General features: G+C 40.6%; 1 protein-coding gene across 6 annotated transcripts in view; it reads left to right on the forward strand.

Moving 5' to 3' along the window:
- The window catches only part of LOC122934420 (utrophin-like), a 616,199-nt gene that overhangs the window by 476,503 nt on the left and 112,582 nt on the right, over positions 1–27,114 (forward strand). For all 6 annotated transcript variants that reach the window (XM_044289868.1, XM_044289864.1, XM_044289866.1 and 3 more), the window contains 2 exons: positions 22,144–22,205; positions 23,688–23,762. In XM_044289868.1, coding sequence (XP_044145803.1) covers positions 22,144–22,205; positions 23,688–23,762 — 137 coding nt within the window. The remainder of the gene's footprint in view (positions 1–22,143; positions 22,206–23,687; positions 23,763–27,114) is intronic.

The raw sequence follows: 27,114 nt of genomic DNA on the forward strand, positions 1-27,114 counted from the left end.
ATGTGTATAGCTAGCTTAAAATGGCCCTGTCAGTATGATCCAACCCTATTAAGCCAGGCATACTGCCTGGTAGGGTTGATCGTGCTGATTAAGAAGATATATTTTTTCTGTACCTGTTAGCATTGGTGAGATATGAGGACTTGTATGCATGTGCAATTTAGCATTTGGAGCACCAAGGGGCAGACTGTAGCACTTTGAGCACTGCTACAACATCACTTCAGTGCTTAGAACACTCCCACCGACAGTTGACTGACATTTAGTCTTGCCTTATCTTCTGTGCCTGTGCTGTGGCTCACCAACTCAACTCCTGCGCTATAGATCTGCTGCTGCTTGCCGAGCAGTGCAGATCCATACTGGGCAGGTGCCGATGACGTGATTGAACCCGGAAGTGGAAGCGCCAATGTCTCTGAAGCCACCAGCGCTGCCACTTTTGGGTTCCATAACGTCATTGCACCTGCCCACTATGGATCTGGCGCTGCGTTGGTGGTCATTGCGCAGGTGCTGAAGACACGGCAAGACGAGATCTCAACAACGCTAACAGGTACAGAGTAAAGAAATATAATGTATATGTATATCGTTTTAATCAGCATGATCAACCCTTCTAGGCATTATATCTGCTTCAACAGGGTTGAACATGCTGATAGGGCCGCTTTAAAATACAACTATTGATTGTCCTAAGTAAGGGCTAACCTGTAAATTTAGCTATTACATTCTTTAAGGGGTGGATTGGCCATAGACCCTACAGGGAAATTTCCTTGTGGGCCGATGCCTAGGAGGGCCACCCAAGTCCTCCTCACGGCCACCAGCCAGGTTTATAATGAACTGATTCTCTCTTACGTATCTGGCCAGCAGCTGCAGGTGCCTCCTGAATTCAACTGTATCAATGTCCTCAGGACAGTGATACAGTTGAATACTTTGGAGCAGATGGCAGTATATTGTGCTGCACTGTGGTATTTGGTTCAGCTGGGGTGGTATATTGCTCTGCACTATGGTATTGCTAGCCCTGCCTACTTCTGTTGTCCCTGCCTACATTTGTTACCCCATCTTCTGTCAAGTTGGATCCACCTGCAACATGGGGCCACTTTTAGTTCCCAGTCCACCCCTGCTTGCTTTACATTTCTTTTAGAAAACTCAATTTGCAGATTTTAAATGACTGTATCTCTTATTTTATTAGATTAATGCTAAAACCTAATAAAGAGGTTGGCAACTGCTTTCCACGATGCCATATTAGATCCTGCTCAATATCTAGAATAGAGCCTCTAACAATCAGTGGCTCGGCTCTGCTGGGGCAGGCCATAGCATTCTGGTTTCCTTTGTGCAGACATGGCAGCGGGGGAGGGATTCTACTGCAGCCAGTTGCCTTACTGTATGAGACAGGTCTAGTCTGAGATTTTTAAGAATGATGGGAAAGAATAGAAGATCTCCTAGATGACATATATTTGTAATATGATTGCAATATTACAGCATACAGAGTGGAAAGTATTTTGGGAGCAACTGGAATTTCTTTTGATTGTGTGGGTATTTTCTAGGTATAGTAGGCATTGAAATTTTAGTGGATCCTTTGGTTACGAACAACTTGAAACAATTGAGTCGTCCATATTCTGACGTAAATCATTTTAGAATCCGGTGTCAGAACCTCACAAGAAATAACAATCAATGACTAGAATGGCATTATTGTCTTTTGACTTATATCTGTACAAACAGTGGACTTCCTTGGTATAAACCTTATCTCTCTATTTGAAGGTGACATTTTTTTTCCATGTTTCTCAAAGCTGCTTAATGGATTTGATGTGACCTTGTTATAGGCAGTGTTATTATTTGATATAAATCTGAGCTATGTGTTATAAAATTGACCTGCTTATGGTTTTTAGAGGTGCAATGTCACAGCAAATGCCACTCACTAGCACCAAGTAATAATAGTTTCCTTCCAACGCTTATTAACTAAGTGTGATGGGGGGAAAATTAATGGTATTTTCATGATGTTGATTCATAAATGAGACATAAGATGCGTAGATTGCATATAATACAAATATGTGCATATAACCTAACACAGGGATGGGCACACTGCGGCTCTCCAGCTGTTGTAACACTACAAATCCCATCATGCCCTGCTGTAGGGTGATAGCTGTAGGCATACTGGGAGTTGTAGTTTTACAACAGCTGGAGAGCCGCAGTTTGTCTATCCCTGACCTAACAAATTAGCTGCTTGCTATAAGATGAGCTAGGAATAGCACATGAGCAGAGTTCTCTTCATGTATTTGTCAAGACTCCTGTTTGAAATGAAATGGAAGCATAACATGGACTCCTACTCTAAGAATGAGCAGAGATTTGAATTAATAAATTAAGTTTCACTGAAACTATGGGGGTAATTTATGAAGCTGAAATATACCTATTAGGCATATTTCAGTCTTCCATTTAGAAGAGGCGGTGGACCTGCGCCTCTTCATAACTCCGGCGGATCCACCACCAGCAAAGGGGTGCCCCTATATATCAGTCTTCTCAGTGTGTATATATATATATATATATATATATACTCAGCTTCTCCTGCTCTAAAACAGACAAGACTGCATTAGCAATCTGACGGCCTCCTTTTAAATTAAAAGAAGTGAACATATAATTAAATAAACATTTTTAAATGTAAAAAATATCTCCAAAGCCATAGGTATTTAGGGGTCCATCAATTTTATTCAGACTATATGGTTATCAGTCCATTTCTAGGAAAAATCAAATACATTTTAGATGTATCCGTAACGTTTGTAGGTGACCTTTAGTAGATATTTCAGATAAAATCTGGCTTGCTTTTTTGTAACATTTAGGAATGAGAAATGATATAAGGCAGCTGGGGTTTGCCCTACACAAACAGCAGTTCTAGTATGTAGGATAACAGCTTGGCAGGGACATATATAAAATCATATATGTGCTGGTATAAAAATGCAGCACGGGATACTATTACCTGTGTATTGCAGCAGCACACTAAGTACATTTTGGGCTGTTTTTTTGCTTGAAAAGTAAAGGATTTGCCGCCATGTCCAGCCCTGTTAATGATGAGCTGGAGTCCGACAGAAAAACATCAGGATGTTGATAATTTTTGGGATTAATGATCCTGAAGCAATTAAACTCGACATCATGAGATATTTCATGCATACTTAACTTTACGGTATGAAAGCTGGCTCCTCAGAATGTGCAGTAAGAAAAAGGTTCATGACACTCAAGTATAGAAAATAGAAAATTGCTGTAAATATTTATTGAAGCCACCATTAGTTTTCAATATTTATGGCCAACATTTCGGTTCCTCCCAGACCTTGTTCACGGCCTACAAAACATGATATACATTTACAAAAATTAATACAAAAAGTAGAAAACATAATAATGAAAACCAAAAGAATAAAAAACAAACAAACATAAAAGATAGAAATAACAATCAATCTTATATGAACATAATCAAATATTGAACATACAGCATAAGGATCGTTTGAATATCTAATTAATTCATCCTTAATGCATCGAAACGACATTGTCATAATGGTGCAAGGAGACAAACCACATACGGTACATATCCAATAATAAAAGGAATAGGTAAGGCATATATAGATAACAAGAGATATGATTGTCAACCTGTATCGCTAAATATTGATAAATGCTGCTCCAATATATAACAGAGGGAGCAATAAATAGTATGACAAAAGCATAAAGACCACTAGAAGATAACATTTCTAGCACTAGTACATACCTCCAATCTGATATTATCATGGAGTAGGGTGTTGTTGTGAGGATCACACCGCGCATGCCCAGATTAAATAGGGCAATCGCAGCTCAGCTTCTTCAACACGTGACTGGCGTTTGACGTCATAAGTGACGTGCGCATGCGCTGAAGTGAACTATGGGCAAATAAGGAACAACCTTATGTTCATATAAGATTGATTGTTATTTCTGTCTTTTATGTTTAGTTTTGTTTTTGTTTTTTATTATGTTGTTTTTCGTTATTATGTTTTCTAGTTTTTGTATTAATTTTTGTCAATGTATATCATGTTTTGTTGGCCACGAACAAGGTCCGGGAGGGACCGAAGCGTTGGCCATAAATATTGAAAACTAATGGTGGCTTCAATAAATATTTAATTTTCTATACTTGAATGCCGAAAACCTTTTTCTCATAAATTTGGGACATCCTCCCATCACTGAGCACCAAAGTTCGCTTATATGTGGAGTGCCAGCCATCTGGTCGTTGTACAGAATGTGCAGTAACACATGGTCCTAATACAAGTGAGCTTCAATCATAGTCTATAGTTTGAAAACAAATAATTTGTGTAGATTTTTTTCAGTATGAATTTGTTCGATATTTCGGCTCACCATACTACAAGGCCTCATGCACACGACCATGTCAGTATTTCAGTCTGCAAAAAATGGATCGCCCAAATTATGGATACCTTCCATGTGCTGGACTCCATCACTCCATCAAAGGCATGAGTCAGAAGGGTCAACTAGCAAGCCCTTGTTTGCCTGACTTGTAAATCCGCCTCATTGTTACACAGATTTAATGGCCCACATGGCTACAGAAAATAAGAGGAGCCGGGACCCATACTATTTTATACTGGGTTGAGAGCCTTTAGAATGCTTATTCGGGCTTAATAATTCAGCATTTCTGTCACATATTTGCTTAAGGAATATTTTCATCTCCCAGAGGAATAAAGAATCATGTCTGAGATTTTGTTCAAAGTCGATGGAGATGTTCAAAAATCTACCAGGACTTTTTGCTTCCTTAAATATTTGATCAATTGTTTCTAAGACAATAAAATATTGAAGGAAAGTTATATATTTACAAGAACCTTTTGTCCGAAAATATACAAAAAGACAAATGTGAAATATGTCCTATTAGAGAAAAGCGCAAATAAATCAGTGCCAACGAGTTTTACATATTCGCAGCAATTCCGTTTTTCAGCTATCAAATGGGAAAACATTTTTGCTCCTGATTAAAGAGGCGGATGACACTTTGAACTAACACTTGAAAGGAATTGCACAGAGACTTGTTATTGCTGAAGATTCTTTTGAGATAACTGGAGTGAGCTTAAACCTTGAGATAAAGAAGACATTATGATATTTCAGAATTCATTGGTTTGTACATAAGCCCACGTCTTGAATGAAGAACACTTTAACCTTTCATTTAAATTGCTACCTACCTGATTTGCTCATGTATAATTTGTCCTAAATATCATCAGAAACACTACATAAGAAGGGATCAAGCAGTTAAGCAGTACAGATGTCTTCCTGTGTATTTTGCGCATTGTCCATACAGCCAACATAATCCTCAGTTCCTAACTTCATTCATTGTGTTACTTGAAATCCTTACGGTAGACTTCAGTATTCAGGACTAATAGATTTATTTATATGGATCCCACATTCAGCCTAGTTTTCTTCTGATATGTGCAAGTCTTACACCTACTCTACAGTCTTTACCTATTACCCTGTGCATCCTATGATGGAACATTATTTTCTCTGTATGTTTTAAATTCAGAATGCATACATACTGGTTTATTACTAAGTATTTGTTTGGAGCTTTATATAAAAGAAACGTTGCTCTGGTACCTATAAAGAGATTGATGTTCAAGCATAGACATTTACCAGATAAACTGAGGAAGAAGCACAGTCCAAATTGAATTTTGGGCTTAAAAACAGCCTGAAGTTTATCCCTAAAACCCTGAAGATGCATTGTGTCATTACTCTTAAGAGGCTTTCTGCCTTCAGTTGAATGTGGGAAAATATCCCATGAGGTAAACTTTGGTGAATAATTAGCTACCTCAAAGGGGTCTAACTGGAATTCCGAATTGATCACCTATTCTCAGGATATGTCATCAATATCTAATCGGGGGGGGGGGGGTCAGACTCCCGACACCACTGGCAAATCAACGGTTTGAAGGGGCAGCAGCGTTCAGGTGAATGCTGCTTCCTCATCTTCACCCTGAGCTGTCACATCCATCATGGCCTTTGTGCAGCTCAGTCCCATTCAAGTGAATAGATTGAGATGCAATACCAAGCACCATCGCTATACAATGTACGGTGATGTGTCTGGTATACTATGAAGAGGTTATACTGCCCGTCTGAGCGCCACGGCCTGTTCAAATAGCTGATTGCTGGGGGTGCTGGGAGCTAGACCTCCCAATTGATCAGATATTAATAACCTATCCTGAGGACAGGTCATCAGCACTTAAAGGGGTATTCCCATCACAATGATCACTGTTAAATCTCTTAATGATTTGACAGTGATCATTTTTCTAAATACATTTTTTTACACAATTCCCACCCTTTTTTACCCAAGTCCCCTCTTACCTTATTGTTGTCTTTCGTCTCCCCTGGTTACGGCCACCTCTCCTGTCGAACCCCGCCAGGCCGCGCTTGCGCAGAAGACTGAAGATTCTCTCCCGGCTGGGCCGCACAATGTCCTGAACGCGCACGCCGCTGCGCATGCGCCATGATTACTTCTTCCTGGCCAATATAGTACAGAGCTGCGAACGTGCACGCCGGCTCTGTACTATACAGGCCAGAAATAAGTCACCATGGCGCATGTGTGGCGGCGTGCGCTTTCAGGACATTGCGCGGCTAGGCCGGCAGAAGACATCAATCAAGCACCGCCGAATCCAGGAAGTGAATGTCACGCTGGACGAAGGTAAGTATGAAAACTGAAGATGGCAATACCCCTTTAATTCCCAGAAAACCCCTCTAATCGCCATTAAAGGACATTGTGTCAAATCACTGATTCAGAATAATCAAGGCCTTGGTTTACCATGCTTTTTATTTCTTCATTTTGTTTTCATTTTAATATTTGATTTCCACGTATGCATGCTAAAATATTTCTGATATGTCCCTTTTACACTCTGAATACACTTGAAATAAAGTATTCATTATCAACCAACTTCTATATTTGCAGTAATCATATTACGGTACAGATTTAGCTGTACACAGGGGAGGTGTTATCATTGATAGCATTCTCTATGTAAGTGTGTATACAGAGATAGCTGGCAGTCACTGATAGCTGTACACAGGGGAGGTGTTATCATTGATAGCATTCTCTATGTAAGTGTGTATACAGAGATAACTGTCAGTCACTGATAGCTGTACACAGGGGAGGTGTTATCAGTGATTGATAGCATTATCTGTGTAAGTGTGTATACAGAGATAACTGTCAGTCACTGATAGCAGTACACAGGGGAGGGGTTATCAGTGATTGATAGCATTCCCTGTGTAAGTGTATATACAGACATAGCTGTCAGTCACTGATCGCTGTACACAGGGGAGGTGTTATCAGTGATTGATAGCATTCCCTGTGTAAGTATGTATACAGACATAGCTGTCAGTCACTGATCGCTGTACACAGGGGAGGTGTTATCAGTGATTGATAGCATTCTCTATGTAAGTATGTATACAGAGATAGCTGTCAGTCACTGATCGCTGTACACAGGGGAGGTGTTATCAATAATTGTATTCTGTATTATGCAGCATATCTATACAGGTTTTAAAATGTTTTGGTAGTTTCAGAATAGGATTTTAGATGCACTTTTTGCCTCTAAGAAGTCACCAGGACAGGTTTTGTTTAGAATACGAAAGTCAAATATCAAAGTCAAAGTAATGTTTTATTAAATTGGGGTTTCCAAAGCATTTGCACCAAGATATTAACTTATCCCCTATCCACAGGAAATAAAATAGTACTTGGCTAGCTTTGGCATCTCCATAGAGCTAAATGGCACGTTGGACATGCATTGTGTGCTGCTTCATCCAAACGGGGGAACATGGTCATATTCTAGTGTTTGGCAGAGACCCTACCAGTCAGACCCCTGTCATTATCCACCATCTTTTGGGTAGGGGATACATTGTTGACATGTATTTTGGCATATCACCCGGAGATCTTTGCGGCAGGAAATGAACATCAGCAAGGCGCTTTTTTAGATTTCTGGTGTAATGTGCACCATATTAGTGAATGTGTCAGTCTGCAGAGGTCCCATCCATGCCCTGCAGCCCATGCCCACCCATTTATAGAAGAGACAAAAGTCAAACATTTGCAACTTTTCTACCCAGAAAACAGGCATAGAAGTTTCAAACATCCCCTCCTGTCCAAATGTTTGCCCTGTCTACCTTATAGCATTTGTCTTTCACTATCCTCTATTGAGATACACTGTACTGTATGTGCTAAAACATTGAAAAAACTATGGTATAATTATATTAAAAATGCTTACTTGGCAAGAACATTACTCTAGGCAACAGCAGTTTAATTTGGCAAATTTACATTATGGCCAGTCCTGATCTAACAAAGGAGTAAAAATCTGATTTTCCACCTTATAAACCCATTGGATGATAATAATAGGTTAAAAACATGCACAAGAAAGCAGTATCTATTGAAATATACCATGTATGAGCTGCCTAACATGGAGATAAAAAGAGCACTCACCAATTCCATTAACTTTTGGAGACTGCAGTTTGCAAGCTAACAAAACTAATAATATGCATTCCCGTAATGAACAGATTGCATGTTGATTTTGTGCTGTTTTTTTCTTGTGAATAATTTACCTTGCTGCGGTGATGAAAATAGCAATTTACAAAAATTATTTAATTTGACTGTTTTGGAGAAAATGGATGCAGCAAAATCATTTCAACATATTGCAATTTGCTGGAGCTTGCATATTTTATGCAGGATATGGCTCTGATTTGATGTGAAACAGATGAGATGATCAACTCTTCTTCCATTCTGCTAAGTAGCGTGTATCGAAGAAATCTTGCTCTTGATGCTTATATTGGTGTACAGTATTGTATACAGGTGTACACAGTAAAATTCCTTTAATGGGCTTCTCTGGGAATTTCATATTGATGACCTATCCTTAAGATAGTCTGACTCCCAGCTCCTCCGCCAGTCATCTGTTTGAGGACGCCACGGTGCTCAGTGGAGCTGCGGTGAGCGCCACAGCCTCCTCACAGCTTAACAAGAACAGCGCCGTACGTTGTATAACAGTAGCGCTTGGTATTGCAGCACAGCCCCATTCATTTGAATGGGAGTGAGCTGCGCCCAGGCCATGCTCGCGGAGCACTGCGTCCTCTTCATTCAGTTGATCGGCTGTATGAAGAGGCCGATCTGATTTTGATGACCTATCCTTAGGATTGGCCATCAATCTCAAAATCACGGAGAACCCCTTTAAACTGACATTTAATAATATGGTTATGATTCCAATAGTCTGACACTAGTTTCTGGCACAGAACTATCAGTTACACAGCGCTTTTTATATAGACTTTGGCTACATGCACACGACCGTTCCGTTTTTTGCGGTCCGCAAACAGCGGATCCACAAAGAATGGAATCCGCCTGTGTGCCTTCCGCAATTTACGGAACGGACGGCCCATTGTAGAAAAAAACGCATAACAGACGCATAACGGACAAGAATAGGACAGCTTATATTTTTTTTGCAGGGCTACGGAACGGAGCAACGGATGTGGACAGCACACAGAGTGTTGTCTACATCTTTTGCGGCCTCATTGAAGTGAATGGATAAATTGACGACTAGTCCTCAGGCGCAGAACTCCTTCTCTTTGTAATCTGAACACACTGCATGCATCCACCACTAGGGGGAGCTCAGTGCAAACAGATTATTAAAGCTTCCTTTCCAGGTCACTTGTAACTGTATAAATTCCTATGCACTGAGCTCCCCCTAGTGGTGACTGCAGCTAATTCAGTAATAGATGGGAAGCAAGGGATTTATCAATGTATTTATACCAGTTGTCTGATGTAAATACATTGAGAACTGTGGTGGTCAGATTAAACACATATTTTTTTAAGCACTTGTTGCACTTTTTCGGACAGTTGGATGAAGTAAGTGATGCCAAGGGAGACTTATTGTTTATTAAAACTTTTTAACTAAAATTTTATCTGCTTAATTAAAATTCATCTGAAATCTGGTGCGTTGCGCTTTGCATTTTGCATTGCCTTGAAGTGATTGACGAACGTGTACTGGGAAACTGGGTGGGACAGGGGGGCCCCATACTAAGTTTTGCTGTGGGGCCCCATGAAATCTGTGTATAACCCTGCCTCACCCATAATTTATAGTATATAACGTTATTTGCAAAGATTTAATACCTTTAGTATGTTATTTTATCTTTCCTTTGAACTTATAATAATGCATGACTTATTGCCTTCTATTGATTTCCGCTTCTGTACCTGGAAGAGGATTCAGGTTATGTCCACTGCCTAAAACTTGCAGATTTATTTGCTACAACAATTTCGACCTCCGCAATGAATGATTGTCTTTGCTTAAGATTTGATCTTTTAAGTAGTCAGATATTGTTCCAGTGAATCAGTCTCTGTCGCTCTTGAGTTATATGAAAAGATGCTCCTGTATTGAATTCTGAGAATGCAGCCTTCGGCCCAGTGATGACTAGTCCTCATGCAATTTATCCATTTCTTTTTTAACCTCACCAATAAATTATGTTAATTGGGAACTCTAATAAAAGACCTAATTGATTTTGGTTGCTGGTTTGACAAAAGGATTACTTGTGCTATAGTGCAACATGTCTGAGAGGCTGCCAGAATCATAATGGAATAAAAACAATTTCTTCAAAGATGAGGGAATCTGTTCTGCTCATCTGTCTCCATCAATATTGATCACATAACACCATCATTGTTGGCAAGAAGGGATGGTCTTTTTATTTTTTTTAAGATTTTTTTTAGTGCCTTTAGACGAAACGTAGACTATTTCTTATTTCTTCTGCCTTTCTGCCGTTGGATTTAGTCATATCTCTACTGAACACCTTGCACTTAGCAAATACATTTCATGTATTTCATATATTTATCAACCCTTGAACGAGCAGATCCTCATATCCAGGTATGATTTACCTTCGGAAATAATTATAGATTGTACATCCTATGTGGATAACAGTTATAGATTCCCTAATTCTGCCATGGAACACATGTAAGGTTATTCCCGTTGCAATGTCTGTATGCACACCAGAACATAAAATAAATTTTAAAGGCTAAGTACACCTTCGGGGAAATTTTTCTTTCATTATTGTATTTTACTCCTTTTAGGCTAAAAATAATTTTTTCAGGTGGTCCTTATTAAAAATGTTCAACTGTTTTTGAGATACAGGGGTTAAAAATGTGTCTGTTTGCAAGCGGAATTCTTATCAAACTGATAAGAATATGGCTTAAATAAGTGTTTGAGGTCAGGAGATCAGAGATTTTCTAGGTGTCCTCCGTCTCCTACCTTCTATATACAGAGGACGTAGTAGTGGGCACTCCCCAACGCTGCGTGCGTGCTCCCGTCGGACTGGGATAGTGCCGATATGCGCAATAACAATTGGCGATTAGAATATTCGCAATAAAAATTTGCGATTACTCAGGAGGAAGAGGGCGTGTTAAAGTCTTGAGAAAGCTGATTGGTTGGGGTGAGGCTGTGCTTTCCCGAGATAAGCCAAATTAATTCTGGGTAGTTAGAGAGGGAGGTCTTAGCCTCAGGGTAAGGGCATCGGCGGTCATCTTGAGAAGAAGTCTTGTGAGGAGTGGTTGCTATGGACGTGAAGTTGATTATGTGATTAGTGATTATGGATTAGCACCACAGCAGCAACAACATATATGAAAATTGAATTTTTAGTGAAAATATGACAGTTTTCCTTTAAACATTTTTAAAGGGAACCTGTCATCAACTTTATGCTACCCATACTAATGGCAGAATAAAGTAGAGACAGGTGAGTTGATTTCAGCGGTCTGTCATTTATATAAGTTAAAAGTAAGTGGTTGTCGAGAACCAACATCACAGTCATTGTAGACTAGGCCTGGAAAAGCGTCCCGACCCCTGAGAAGAGTCCTGGTTATTCATAAATTCCTGCTCTCCTGCCCACCTGCTGGTGATTGACAGTCTTCTACCTGGTTTTCTCCCTTTCTGTCTAGGAGAGAACTGTCAATCATCAGCAGGTGGGCAGGAAGTGCAGGAGATTATGAATAACCATGACTCTTCTCACGTAGGTTTGACTCTTCTCAAGGCCTGGGCTGCAATGATTATGATGCTGGTTCTCAGCAACCACTTACTTTTACACACCACTGAAATCAGCATTTCTGTCACTATTTGATGCTGCCCTCAGTGAGGTCAGCATAAGGTTGATGACAGGTTCCCTTTAATGAAGATAAAATGAAAAAATAATTTTTAGCCAAAAATGAGTTAAAATTATAATGCCCCTGAAGGTCTGCATAGCCTTTAATTATGACCAGACTTAGTACATTCTGTAAAATACTATGAAACTTATACAGTGAAGAGACTTAAAGGGGTTTTTCAAGACTTTCTCATGGATGACCTCTTCTCTGGATAGGTCATGAGTATCTGATCTGTAGGGGTCTGACACCCGGAACCCGCTCCGATCAGCTTTTGAGAAGGCAGCAACGCTTCTGTGAGCGCATCTGCTTTCTCTCTGCATTTCCTAGGCCAGTGACGACACGTTCATCGATCATGTATTCTAGGAACACTTGAATGGGTATGAGCTGCAATACCAAGCAGAACCGCTATACAATGTGCGACTTTGTGCTTGATAAGCTGCAAGAAGGAGGCTGCTGCCTTCTCAAAACAGCTAATTGGCGGGGGTCCCAGATGTCGGACCCCCACCGATCAAAGTCTGATGACCTATCCAGAGGAAAATGTATGGTCATCCATTTTTGGTTTAACGGGATTTGAATATTGATAATGTTACTGCTCATGCACACGGCCAATTGTGGATCCGCAAAACATGGATACCGGCTTGTGCGTTCTGAATTTTACGGAATAGTGTGTCCAGCCTTCTACAGAACTGTCCTATCCTTGTCTGTAAGATGGACAAGAATAGAACATGTCCTATTTTTGTTTGCAGGTGCTGCGAAACAGACCTACGGATGCAGATAGCACACCAGGAAGTTTCTCTGTATGGTCTATGGCCAGTCCGCCCCTGATAGGTGTATTCCTTAATGACTGTAGCAGACTAAGATAAAAGCCAGCTACAGTGCTGTTTTAATATACCCAAGTATAGTGCTATCATACGGCAACCAGCCACAGTGCACCAGTTGTCAGATAGCAATAATGTCACTATTATAGAGTCAGCCATAGTGCCTACGCTTACAGTGCTCCTAAAACAGGCAACAACAGAGGCCTGTAAAACTACTCATAACATTCAGTTACCAGACAATAATCAGCCACAAATCCCCTATAAAAACACATCAGATCTGCTCATAAAAGGAATCCAACATCTTCAGAACGCAAACAGTACCAATCCAATAGCATCTTCTGCATGCTTCTGTACCACCATGAATTTATTTAACAAGAAGCTACATTACTCCATCAGCACAAAAGGAAGTCCATCTTGCTACCTGTGATGGAACACTTGTTCTTACAGAGCATCTGTTGGCAAGATCATCCTTATTAAACCAGGAATAATATCTGGTAGTTATCATCCAAAACAATACCTTTTTAAAGGGGTTCTCCGGGAATTAAGAAAATGAAAATACTTAAATAATACTTAATTTTAAATATATTCCCAAATACCTTACATTAGTTATAATGGCTTGTTTTGTCTAGGGAGCAATCATTAGGAGAAATAAAATGGCTGCCATCCTATTAGAACAAACAAAACCTGTCCTAATCACACAGCAGGACAAGTTACTTCACAACACTGAGAGAAAGAGCTGCCTCGTCCTCCTCTATACTTGTCAGGGATTATGATTAGAGATGAGCGGCTTTCATATTTTGAAATTCGTTCACGCTTCCTTTACACGGACCATGACGCAATTCTATAACGGAGTGCCTTTAGAGGCATTCCGTTATTCATTTAATCATAATAGAAGTCTATCGACTGCATAATGGATCTGTCCCATTTCCGTTATGCCAGGGAGGTGCAGGGCACCAGATCTTCAGTGCCCTGCACCTCCTGCCACTCCCCCATTCTCTTTGATTGATAGGGGCAAGCATTTTTCCTGGCCCTGTAATCTTGTGCTTACTCTGTTTTCACTGTCAGCACCTGTGCAAAGCATCTGCACCACTGATGAGAAGGTGCAAGGAGGTGAAGATTTGGTGCCCCATGGTGTACGGACCCACCTACCAATGAGCCAGTTTGCATAAGAACAAAAACAGCTGTATTGTAACTGTGCCAAGTAATTACATTAAAATTGATCATTTTACTCAGCACGATCAACCCTCGGTGACATTATGCCTGATTTTAAAAGGGTTGATCATGCTGAGCAATGTTCTTAGATATCCTCTTGTTGCTGGCTTGTTCCACGATACCTTTTTATCTGATGACAGGATGGCCCAGAGCTTGGTGTCCCCCACCCCTCGGGGGCGTCTCATTACTCTTTAGAGAGAAGTGTCATGAACCACTGGCTTTTGTTCTCTCGTGTGTTTGCCAACAATTGTTTGGTTGTGGTGAGGGGCCCTGTTCATGTTTATTCATTGTGAAGAATAGTAGGGCCATCCTGAGCTGGATCTCCTCTTAGGTGCCCTAGTAGCTGCATGCGATCTCTTATTTGTATTCATGGACAAGATCCTACCCTAAATAGCATCACTAATTTATTAAGAAAAATGCTAATTGTGAGCCGTTTTAGTTGTTACATACTGTTCTTCTTTATTACTTGCATTGTGCCTTGAACGTACTACATCATTTAATTAGAAGTTTCTCATTTTTTACTCCAGTACATGAGTATGAATATTAACTAGGCCCAGAACATTTTGTAAGTGACATTTGAGTGACTAGACTTCAGAATAAAGTAATTTTGAGAAATTAATGAACATTTTGCTGCAATACCTCAAAGGGCTTTTCATATTCAGGTTTGAGGGGGAAATCTAGAATGGAATGTCTTATAAAGGCAGAAACCTAATTTAAGGTAACATTGCCTGTAAGAGTTGTTTTAATGCTTGCTTTCGACGTTTGCACTTCAGTGATCTTAGGAGACAAATATGTTCACAAACATCAAAGAGAAAACCAGCATGTATCACTGAAAAGTAGGATATATGCAATGTCCAAGTGCTTTCAGTACATCAAAGGAGTGCTAGATTTTCACATTGCCCAGTTAGTTTGGCATAGATTTGTACTTGGATGAATCCAACTTGTTCAAGCATGAAATCTTATTTTTGGTACACAGTTTAGAATAATGAAACGGATAACTGTTAAAAAAAAATATTTTATAGGTTTCTTAACATTTGAGAATAAATGGGTAAAACTGAATACACAAAAGTGCTAAAAGAATAAATACATCTTTTATTTAAAGAGGTTGTACCAAAATCCCCTATTTACAGTTTAGAGGATAACTAGATGATCACAGGAGGTCCAACCACTGGTATTCCCACTAATCACAAGAACAGGGGTCCCGTTTCCCTGTTCATTTTCTGTGGGAGCGCCAAAGACAGCCAATCGCTGTACTCGGCTATCTCCAGCGGTCCCATAGAGAGTGAATGGAGCAGTAAGTGCACATGCCCAACTTGCCATTCCATCAGAGAATGGGGGAATGGAACCATTGTTCTCATGATCATGGGGGATCCAGCACTTGGACCGCAAAAAAGCAGCTAGTTATGGTTTCAGCAATAGAACAAACCCTTGAAGTCAGTTGGTCATTCCTGTACAAAAATCTATAATGCTAGTCTTACAATAGCCCCCATAGTGCCATTGTCATAGTAGTCCCTGTACCAGGATAAGGCTACTACTGTCACACACAAAAAAGAAGAGTGCAGCCTAAAACTTCCCGGCCCCGCTATCTCTACCTACTAGGGAGTGACCCCACAACTGGGCGGCTGTCCCTATGCTGAAATACGTGGGAGACGACACACAAAAAGGGAAGAACAAACAGAGTAGTCCTACAATAAAGGGTTAAATGCCAGTGGGAAAACGAAGTACAAAAAATGCCAGAAGCAAACAAGAAAACCATTATGCCAAAGATCAGCACAATACCAAATTGCCTTAAGCCAAAAACTAAATACAAGTTCAGAAATCCAAGCAAGAGAAGTCTTCAATTATAACAAGGGAACAGCAGGGGGAGCCATTATTGCAGTTATACTTTAAAAGGAACCTGTCACATTGAATATAGTGTTTGAGCTATAGATTGATATACAGCCAGGTCCATAAATATTGGGACATCAACACAATTCTAACATTTTTGGCTCTATACACCACCACAAAGGATTTTAAATGAAACGAACAAGATGTTCTTTAACTGCAGACTGTCAGCTTTAATTTGAGGGTATTTACATCCAAATCAGGTGAATGGTGTAGGAACAGTTTTCATATGTGCCTCCCACTTGTTAAGGGACCAAAAGTAATTAGACAATTGGCTTGTCAGCTGTTCCATGGCCAAGTGTGTGTTATTCCCTCATTATCCCAATTACAATTAGCAGATAAAAGGTCCAGAGCTCATTCCAAGTGTGCTATTTGCATTTGGAATCTGTTGCTGTCAACTCTCAAGATGAGATCCAAAGAGCTGTCGCTATCAGTGAAGCAAGCCATCATTAGGCTGAAAAAACAAAACAAACCCATCAGAGACATAGCAACAACATTAGGCGTGGCCAAAACAACTATTTCGAACATTCTTAAAAAGAAGGAACACACCAGTGAGCTCAGCAACACCAAAAGACCCGGAAGACCACGGAAAACAACTGTGGGGGATGACCAAAGAATTCTTTCCCTGGTGAAGAAAACACCCTTCACAACAGTTAGCCAGATCAAGAACTCTCTCCAGGAGGTAGGTATATGTGTGTCAAAGTCAACAATCAAGAGAATACTTCCCCAGAGTGAATACAGAGGGTTCACCACAAGATGTAAACCATTGGTGAGCCTCACAAACAAGAAGGCCAGATTAGAGTTTGCCAAACGACATCTAAAAAAAGCCTTCACAGTTCTGGAACAACATCCTATGGACATATTAGACCAAGATCAACTTGTACCCGAGTGATGGGAAGAGAAGAGTATGGAGAAGAAAAGGAACTGCTCATGATCCTAAGCATGCCACCTCATCAGTGAAGCATGGTGGTAGTGCATGTATGGCCGCCAATGGAACTGGTTCTCTTGTATTTATTGATGATGCGACTGCTGACAAAAGCACCAGGATGAATTCTGAAGTGTTTCGGGCAATATTATCTGCTCATATTCAGCCAAATGCTTCAGAACTCATTGGACGGCGCTTAACAGTGCAGATGGACAATGACCCAAAGCATACTGCAAAAGCAACCAAACAGTTTTTAACGGGAAAGAAGTGGAATGTTATGCAATGGCAAAGTCAATCACCTGACCTGAATCCGATTGAGCATGCATTTCACTTGCTGAAGACAGAACTGAAGGGAAAATGCCCCAGGAACAAGCAGGAACTGAAGACAGTTGCAGTATAGGCCTGGCAGAGCATCACCAGGGATGAAACCCAGCGTCTGGTGAGGTCTATGCATTTCAGACTTCAGTCTGTAATTGACTGAAAAGGATTTGCAACCAAGTATTAAAAAGTGAAAGTTTGATTTATGATTATTATTCTGTCCCATTACTTTTGATCCCTTAACAAGTGGGAGGCACATAAGCAAACTGTTGTAATTCCTACACCGTTCAACTGATTTGGATGTAAATAAGCTCAAATTAAAGCTGACAGTCTGCAGTTAAAGTACATCTTGTTCATTTCATTTCAAATCCATTGTGGTGGTGTATACAGGGAGTGCAGAATTATTAGGCAAGTTGTATTTTTGAGGATTAATTTTATTATTGAACAACAACCATGTTCTCAATGAACCCAAAAAACTCATTAATATCAAAGCTGAATATTTTTGGAAGTAGTTTTTAGTTTGTTTTTAGTTTTAGCTATTTTAGGGGGATATCTGTGTGTGCAGGTGACTATTACTGTACATAATTATTAGGCAACTTAACAAAAAACAAATATATACCCATTTCAATTATTTTTTTTTACCAGTGAAACCAATATAACATCTCAACATTCACAAATATACATTTCTGACATTCAAAAACAAAACAAAAACAAATCAGTGACCAATATAGCCACCTTTCTTTGCAAGGACACTCAAAAGCCTGCCATCCATGGATTCTGTCAGTGTTTTGATCTGTTCACCATCAACATTGCGTGCAGCAGCAACCACCGCCTCCCAGACACTGTTCAGAGAGGTGTACTGTTTTCCCTCCTTGTAAATCTCACATTTGATGATGGACCACAGGTTATCAATGGGGTTCAGATCAGGTGAACAAGGAGGCCATGTCATTAGATTTTCTTCTTTTATACCCTTTCTTGCCAGCCACGTTGTGGAGTACTTGGACGCGTGTGATGGAGCATTGTCCTGCATGAAAATCATGTTTTTCTTACCTTGCAGACTTCTTCCTGTACCACTGCTTGAAGAAGGTGTCTTCCAGAAACTGGCAGTAGGACTGGGAGTTGAGCTTGACTCCATCCTCAACCCAAATAGGCCCCACAAGCTCATCTTTGATGATACCAGCCCAAACCAGTACTCCACCTCCACCTTGCTGGCGTCTGAGTCGGACTGGAGCTCTCTGCCCTTTACCAATCCAGCCATCTGGCCCATCAAGACTCACTCTCATTTCATCAGTCCATAAAACCTTAGAAAAATCAGTCTTGAGATATTTCTTGGCCCAGTCTTGACGTTTCAGCTTGTGTGTCTTGTTCAGTGGTGGTCATCTTTCAGCCTTTCTTACCTTGGCCATGTCTCTGAGTATTGCACACCTTGTGCTTTTGGGCACTCCAGTGATGTTGCAGCTCTGAAATATGGCCAAACTGGTGGCAAGTGGCATCTTGGCAGCTGCACGCTTGACTTTTCTCAGTTCATGGGCAGTTATTTTGCGCCTTGGTTTTTCCACACGCTTCTTGCGACCCTGTTGACTATTTTGAATGAAACGCTTGATTGTTCGATGATCACGCTTCAGAAGCTTTGCAATTTTAAGAGTGCTGCATCCCTCTGCAAGATATCTCACTATTTTTGACTTTTCTGAGCCTGTCAAGTCCTTCTTTTGACCCATTTTGCCAAAGGAAAGGAAGTTGCCTAATAATTATGCACACCTGATATAGGGTGTTGATGTCATTAGACCACACCCTTTCTCATTACAGAGATGCACATCACCTAATATGCTTAATTGGTAGTAGGCTTTCGAGCCTATACAGCTTGGAGTAAGACAACATGCATAAAGAGGATGATGTGGTCAAAATACTCATTTGCCTAATAATTCTGCACGTAGTGTAGAGCCAAAAATGTTAGACTTGTATCGGTGTCCCAATATTTATGGACCTGGCTGTATAGTTTTGTAGGAAAAGATTCAGTAAAACTTGTAATTTATACATTAAATTTCCTGCTGATTCTGGGCTTAGAAGTACAGGAGGCGGTCCGATCAGTGATTGACAGCTCTCACTGTAAATACACTCATAGAGGGAAGTCTGTCAATCACTTATAGGACCTCCTCCTGGATTTCTAAGCCCAGAATGAGCTTTAACTGCTCAAAAGTTTTACTGCATCTTTTTCTTTAAACCCTTATATCAATCTGCTCAGCTCCTCCTGCTCTATAATAGCATGCTGCTTGTGGCTTACATTGCATTTTCATGGTGACAGGTTCCTTTTAATTGTGGTTAACATACCAATCCAATAGTTTCCAATATATTTACAAGTTAATACTATATGGGTGAGGTCTCCTTCTCCCTACCTTGCTGTCCTTATATAATTACAAACAATTTTCAAGGGACTGCCAGTGAATGTGGAGTTTAGCCAAATTTGGATTGATAAATGACCCTGTGCACTTCAGCATTTTAAGCTCCTGCCTCCTGATTTCTCTGTGTAAACCATGGCAATGAATGATAGCCTGATAATTTTAACTTGTGCATTTTAGGGAACAACATGAAAACATTTGGCTACTACCAGCAGGGATGTAAAGGCAGACAGACGGTGGTAAGGCGAGAGACAATGATAGTTGGAGGAGGAAGGGATTATAACACTGCCTAAAGCTTGGAAGGAAGTCATTACGTTGCAGGCGGCAGAGTTTGGTATATTGGAGAAGTACAAAGAAGAGAGAGATCAGACAGCATCGCCAGGAGAAAAGATGTTTTCTTCAGTGTTGAACCCATCCTACGGAGATTCTATTCTCTTAAGTGGAGGTTTTATCTGAACTCTGGAAATGGTTAAAGGGCTTCTGTCACCCCATTAAACCGTTTTTTTTTTTTTTCTTTACTAATAATCCCTACACTGCGATCTCATCATACATAAGCTAATTAATGATTTTCGTTCAGTAGAATTTGTTAAAAATCGATTGAAATATGTAAATTAACTTGCTACCAGCACGTAGGGCGGCTACTTGCTGGTAGCAGCCGCATCCTCCAATGGTAATGACGCCCCCTCTGCTTGTTGATTGACAGGGCCAGCGGACGGGATCTTTCTCTGCTGGCCCTGCCTGTTTTGATTCAATATCTGGCGCCTGCGCCGTGGCCGTACCTCTCTTCAATCTGCGCAGGCGCACTGAGAGGCGGCCGCTCGCTCCTCAATGCGCCTGCGCCGGGTGTAGATGTGACGTCATCGGCGCAGGCGCATTGAGGATGGAGCGGCTGAGCGAGTGGCCACCTCTCAGTGCGCCTGCGCAGATTGAAGAGAGGTACGGCTGCGGCGCAGGCGCCAGATATTGAATCAAAACAGGCAGGGCCAGCAGAGAAAGATCCCGTCCGCTGGCCCTGTCAATCAACAAGCAGAGGGGGCGTCATTACCATCGGAGGATGCGGCTGCTACCAGCAAGTAGCCGCCCTACTTGCTGTTAGCAAGGTAATTTACATATTTCAAAAATCGATTTTTAACAAATTCTACTGAACGAAAGTCATTAATTAGCTTATGTATGATGAGATCGCAGTGTAGGGATTATTAGTAAAGAAAAAAAAAAAACGGTTTAATGGGGTGACAGAAGCCCTTTAAGTCATTTGAGCAGAGTTTTGATGGGAACATTGAAAGGTTTGCATGCTGTAACTGTTTTTCATCAGTGTGACAGTAATGCTGCTGATTAATACTAAATTAGATTGGAAGAGACAAAAATGAGTCCTCTCGTAGCTACAGGTTTAATAATTTATTTGCACTAGATCAGACGTAAAAGTAATTAATTAATGTCAACATCATTTTTCATTTATTGCACTTGGAATCTGGCTCCCTGCTTTTAGAATTTTTCTGACAGAAAATGTAGGGGGTCATTTATTAAGACTGGTGTTTTAGACGTCGGTCTTAATAAAGCCCCGTATCTGGCGGTGGATTCACCAAAGTTATGAAGAGGTGCCATCCTCTGCATAACTTCGGAGCATCCAGCGCCGCTTCTAAATGTAAGACCGCTTTCTTGCTGGCTTGCATTTAGACCACTTTCTACGCCTAAAACAGGCGTAGAAAATGATGAACAATACGCGCCTGCCGACCCATCCCTTTCCCCACTGACGCCACACCCACAATTTTAGACCTGGCATAAGCAGAGAAAAGTCACAGGCTAACCCTCTGCGCCTGAAATACCCCTAATATAGGCAGATTTCAAGATAATACTTGACCCCCTTACTTCCTATTTTTACCATTTTATGGCCCAATTTATAGAGTATATATGTGAATCTTATCACGCATGTCATTTGTTTAACTGGTGCCAGGAGAATCTGGAGAGCTGTCCTAAAAATATATTTTAGACTTCGTACATAAAAGTACATACAAGTTATAACTTAGTAGATACACCTTAGAATGAACAGCTGCCCTCAGCAGTCTCATGCCATATACTATAGAGGCCATTGATAGGCTGCAGCGGTCACTTGCTGTCCAGCTCAATGTCACCCCTACAGTCTTCTGTGCAAAGAACAGGAGGCGAACCGGAGCGCAGGAGAAACAGGTGAGTATAAGATTATTTTCTTGTTTTATATAATTTACTGACTTTGGACTTAGTTTTCAATAACTGTGACAACCCCATTAACAAAAACATCAAACAGCATACTCTTTCTGGAAGCACAGATGCATGTAGACCAGTATATTTAAATATGTTGCAATCATATAAGATCATGTATCTTGTAGGTAATGCTAAACTATTCCGAACTGTTGGGAAAAAATACAGCAATTTGAATATCTCATTACATATACTAAAAGTAACAAAGTCATTCACAGTTGTGTTTTTAACTTGCAGTCATGAAACACAGACCACTTGCTGGGACCACCCAAAAATGACCGAACTCTTCCAGTCACTCAGTAAGTGGAGCCATTGTTATCCGTTTTACTAGAGGAGGGCTTATATTTCTAAGGTCTTCAGACTTTCTGCTTTAGGTCCCCAAATACGAAGCTGAACATGATGTCTCATATAAATACACTGGAGGTTCTGCACACAGCACACACAGATAGTATAGACAGTGGTGAGTAAGGGGAGTTTTATAAATCTGCAGCTAATCATTTTATAGACTCATCTACTATACCACTACACTTCTGATCCAGATGAGAAGTTAAACACAATGTCTCATAGAAATACACAGGAGTTTCTGCACAAAGCACACACGGATAGTATAGACAGTGTGAATTAGGTGAGTTTTATAACTCTTCAGCTAAATTATTGTATGTACTGATCTACTATACTTCTGGTCCCTTAAATAGGGCAGCAATGCTAAATTCAACAGCAGAGTGTTGCTTGTCGAGGTGTCCGAGAGCTGCCAGATGATGATGTAATACTATAGTTTACAGGAAGTCAGCAACACAGGGGACACTGATCTTCTGTCTACACAGGTCTACATAGGCCTGGACTGGTGGTCAGACTTGGGATCAAACTGTATGGATGCAGCTGAGCTGGGATAAAATATATTACACTTCTGGAATATTGCTGATGAGTTAGAATATTAGTACTCTAGACAATTCAGATCATCTTTACTGGATGTCGGAGTAATAGAAATTTGGCTATGTTTACATTAGAATTTGGCGATTAATTAAAAGTATGCATTTATTTTTAATTCTAAAAAATACATTTAGGACAATAGGGATATACCAGTTTTGTGATGCAACACCACAAATGATAAAGTCCCCCCATATTTTGTAACATCCTTGCTAATGTATATATATTTTTATAGAAGCCGGTGGGAATAAAAATCCAAACATCTAGCATCCATTTTGTTACATAGAATACATTTGGTTTAATGAATATGTTAAAGGATTTCTCCAGGAGCAATAAAGCATGTCTGCTGTCTTAAAAAATAAAAAACAGCACCACATCCGTCCATGGGTTGTGTGTGATATTGAAGCTTGGCTCCATTCAGTTCAATGGAACCAGACACAAACCATTGACGGGTGTGGCACTGTTTTTGGGAGACAGCAGCCATGTTCTTCTGATGTAGACAAATCCTTTAAACATCTCCGAATGTGTTCCAAAAGCATTCCTCTGCTTTGCCTGAACAGCATAATCATGATGCGAACGGGGCCTTCCAGACTAACGGGTGCAGGCATTTTATTGTGCAAACAAACTCAATGATCATCTGGTCGATTTTTGTCTGATTTTATAAGCATTCTGTACTGATGGTAGTTACGTGAAATTACAGCATCTGTCACAGCAGAACTGAGAAGGTTTCATTTTATATATGTTAACACTGACTCCTGCCTGCTGAGGAAATAATGTCGTCTGTAAACTACGAACTGAAGATGCGGTCTTCGCCGTAAATGCTGCTGTTCTAATCTTTCTTTTATTGTTCCCAGGTGACCTGAACAATGTGAGGTTTTCAGCCTACCGTACTGCGATGAAGATAAGGAGACTTCAGAAAACATTGTGCTGTAAGTGCAGACAGCCTCCTGCCCTACCTTTTACGTGCTATATATTTTATTCTACCTTGTACTGTTTGTAGGTTTGTGTTGTTATCGCTATGTACTGTATATTATATCCTCTTCAACTGCATGTGCTTTTATATCCCAGTTCAGAAAATGCGTATATTATAGCGAACATTGGTTACATTTTAAATCTTCATGTAATAATAGTAAAAACAGACCCAAAAAAATTACTGTAGAGGCTGTATATATGTATTGGGATATGTTGGGGCAGAGAAAGCGTAAATGAGGTTTAGAACTTGTAAATGCACATTTATGTACTTGAAAATAGACGCCACTATTACATACTCTGACATGGAAAGGGGCTTGGGGGACATTTGCATCTGCAGCAGGCTGTTCTAGCAGAGAGCAGCCTGCCAGATTTTGCCGGATTTGGCATTGCCACATCCTACAATTCATTGCTGGATCCTGGGTGGCTATAATGGGGTCCAGCAGTGATGCAAACATACCCTTAGGGATATTAGTCAACATTAAAGTTGAACCCGACGCAGCTTACCAATCCCCCGCCAGTCTCTACTTCCTGGTCACTCTCACCACACAGGAAATGACAGCTTAGCTAATCACCGGCTGCAGTTGACTGGCTGAGTGGTCATTTCCTGTGTGTTGCGAGCAGCCAGGAAGTAGACACTAGCAGAGGAAGCCACCGAATGGGACTTTCAGCAGAGCAGCAGTGGATTGTTAAGGTGAAAGACTTATTTTATTATTTTGTATGGTTCTGAGCTTTAAAAAAAATAAGTTTAATAATAATGGACCGAACAGCCCCTTTAACTGTAGTACCTAGTGTCAAGCAGATCAGGGGATCATCAAAAGGGGCAGTGATGTACATGATGAGACCATACTTCTACCACTTTAGAAATCAAACCACATTTACTAATGACTTTACTCCACAATAGTGACGTAAAAAAGTTGCAGATTATGGCGTATGCTATATGTGAACCATAATTTGCGACTTTTAAAGCTTCTCGGCACTTTGGAAAAGTGGTGGGGCTTAGCGGGAGGGGCGGGACTTTGCACCGCCTGCCGAATTTACTATAACTTTCGCTAGAAAGTGGCCTAAGTTATAGCTGAAGTCTACGCCAGCCTGTAGCTGGTGTAGACTTCAGTATCTGTCGGACAGCAGGGCAGAGATGCGCCTAATTTATTAAGAGGCCTCTACCTCTACCTCATTGTGACAAATGGAATGGGTGAACTGTGGTTCCCAGAAATATTATCAAAATTAGGGTTATTTCCTTTTAAAAAAGACAGATGAGGACCTAAAATGTATCTGAAAAGTGACAAAATGTTACCAGCTCACCCTGTACTTTGGATGTTTTAATTAATGTTTTCTAAAGGTAAATTTAGTGAGAAATCACAATGCACAAAGAAACAGGTATAGTCTACTACATCTGTAGTTAGGGTACTTTCACACTAGTCGTTTTCTTTTCTGGAATAGAGTTCCGTTACAGGGGGTCTATACCCGAAAAGAACTGATCAGGCATATCCCCATGCATTCTGAATGGAGAGTAATCCGTTCAGGATGCATCAGGATGTCTTCAGTTCAGTCATTTTGACTGATCAGGCAAAAGAGAAAACTGTAGCATGCTACGGTTTTATCTCCGGCGAAAAAAACTGAAGACTTGCCTGAATGCCGGATCTGGCATTTTTTTCCATAGGCATGAATCTAAATACTGGAATGCTGCATGCGCAGAACGGAAAAAAGATCAAATAAATAAATGCCATTTTAATACATTTTTTTGACTGATCAGGCATTTTTATGACTGATCATTATCCTGATCAGTCTTACTAATGCCATCAGTTGGCATACGTTTTGCTGGATCCGGCAGGCAGTTCCGGCGACGGAACTTTTTGCTGGATCTCTCTGCCGCAAGTGTGAAAGTATCCTTACTTATTTGCTGTGTTCAATCAGATATCTAAGCCAGAAAGTAGTTTCAAACTAGATAAGTCATAAAATAATAAAAACTAAATCCTCTGATACTTTGCCTGGATAATTTACCGTCCAAAAGTGATGTGGGTACAATTCGCACTCAGTTCAATGCGTTTTGGTGGACCGCACGATTTTCAAGGTTGCCACTCCAAGTAAGAGTTATTCACTCCTGCACATATGGGTAAAATATTAGTCTCCACAAGTATCTTTCCGCCTCCAGTTATTCCTATGGAATGTCAAAAAAATCACACTGATAGTGAAGTACTGCTATATGCACTCCCGATATTCTACTCACAGGCGCACAATGGTATGCCGACACTTCAAACAAGAGCTATAGTTACGAGCACATCAAAGTCCTCTTTCCCAGTGGTGATCCTACAAGGAGTTCGCTCTGATAGTGAAGCACGTCTCCAATGTATGTATAACCAGGTATTTATTATACTCATAGACTTCCATAAAAGTATAGACACAGCAGCCTTGTGCACTGCCGACCCGGGTTTTGCCTCAAGCTTCGTCAGGGGCATAGGATACCCATACGTGCAGGAGTGGATAACTCTTACTTGGAGTGGCTACCTTGAAAATTGCGCGGTCCACCAAAACGCATAGATAAGTCATAAAGCTGGAGTGTGGTCTCCCAGTCTCCTCTGTTAAACTGCAAGTCTGTGTGATGACATCTTCGTGTTTTCATAGGCTCTACATCCACCCTCTCCTCTTCCATTCTGTCCTTTTACCACTTGAGTCAAATTCAGGAGTTGATCATAAAAGGAGGGACAGTATTATGGACAGATATGGCTTCTCCCAGGGGCATACCTAAAGGCTCAAGAGTGCAGCTTGGGTCCCCCTTCCCTCAGTGCTTTATGGCAAGCGGCAGAGGTGCACCTAGCCTTTCTGCTACCTGAGGCAAAAATTGAAATGGCTTCCCTTCATGCTAAATTCTCAACCTAACCTCTTCCCTCTAGCCCTACTGTTAAACACGTACTTGGAAAAAATTACATACAGCATTACAAAACATGCAGGGTAATACAGCACCACATACCTATTACATCCATTGATGTCTCTTCTGATGTACATGTTTTCTTTCTTCATTTCCAGATCACCATGATGATTTCTTTCAGCCATGTCTTGTTAACAGTGTCCCCAATAGTAATAATGCCCTCATTGTGTCCATACTAGTAATCATGTTCCCCATAGCCCCCCACTAGTAATAATTATCCTTATATTGTGTGCTAGTACACGAAAACCCTCTTATAATGTGTGCCAGTACAAAACACTCTCTTGTAACGTGTTCCAATACAAAAATACCCCGTTATAATGTGCTAGTACAAAAAATCCCCTCTTATAATGTGCACCAGTACAAAAAAATACCCTCTAATAGTG

Source organism: Bufo gargarizans, chromosome 4, assembly GCF_014858855.1.
Source record: "Bufo gargarizans isolate SCDJY-AF-19 chromosome 4, ASM1485885v1, whole genome shotgun sequence".
Classification (NCBI taxonomy): Eukaryota; Metazoa; Chordata; class Amphibia; order Anura; family Bufonidae; genus Bufo; species Bufo gargarizans.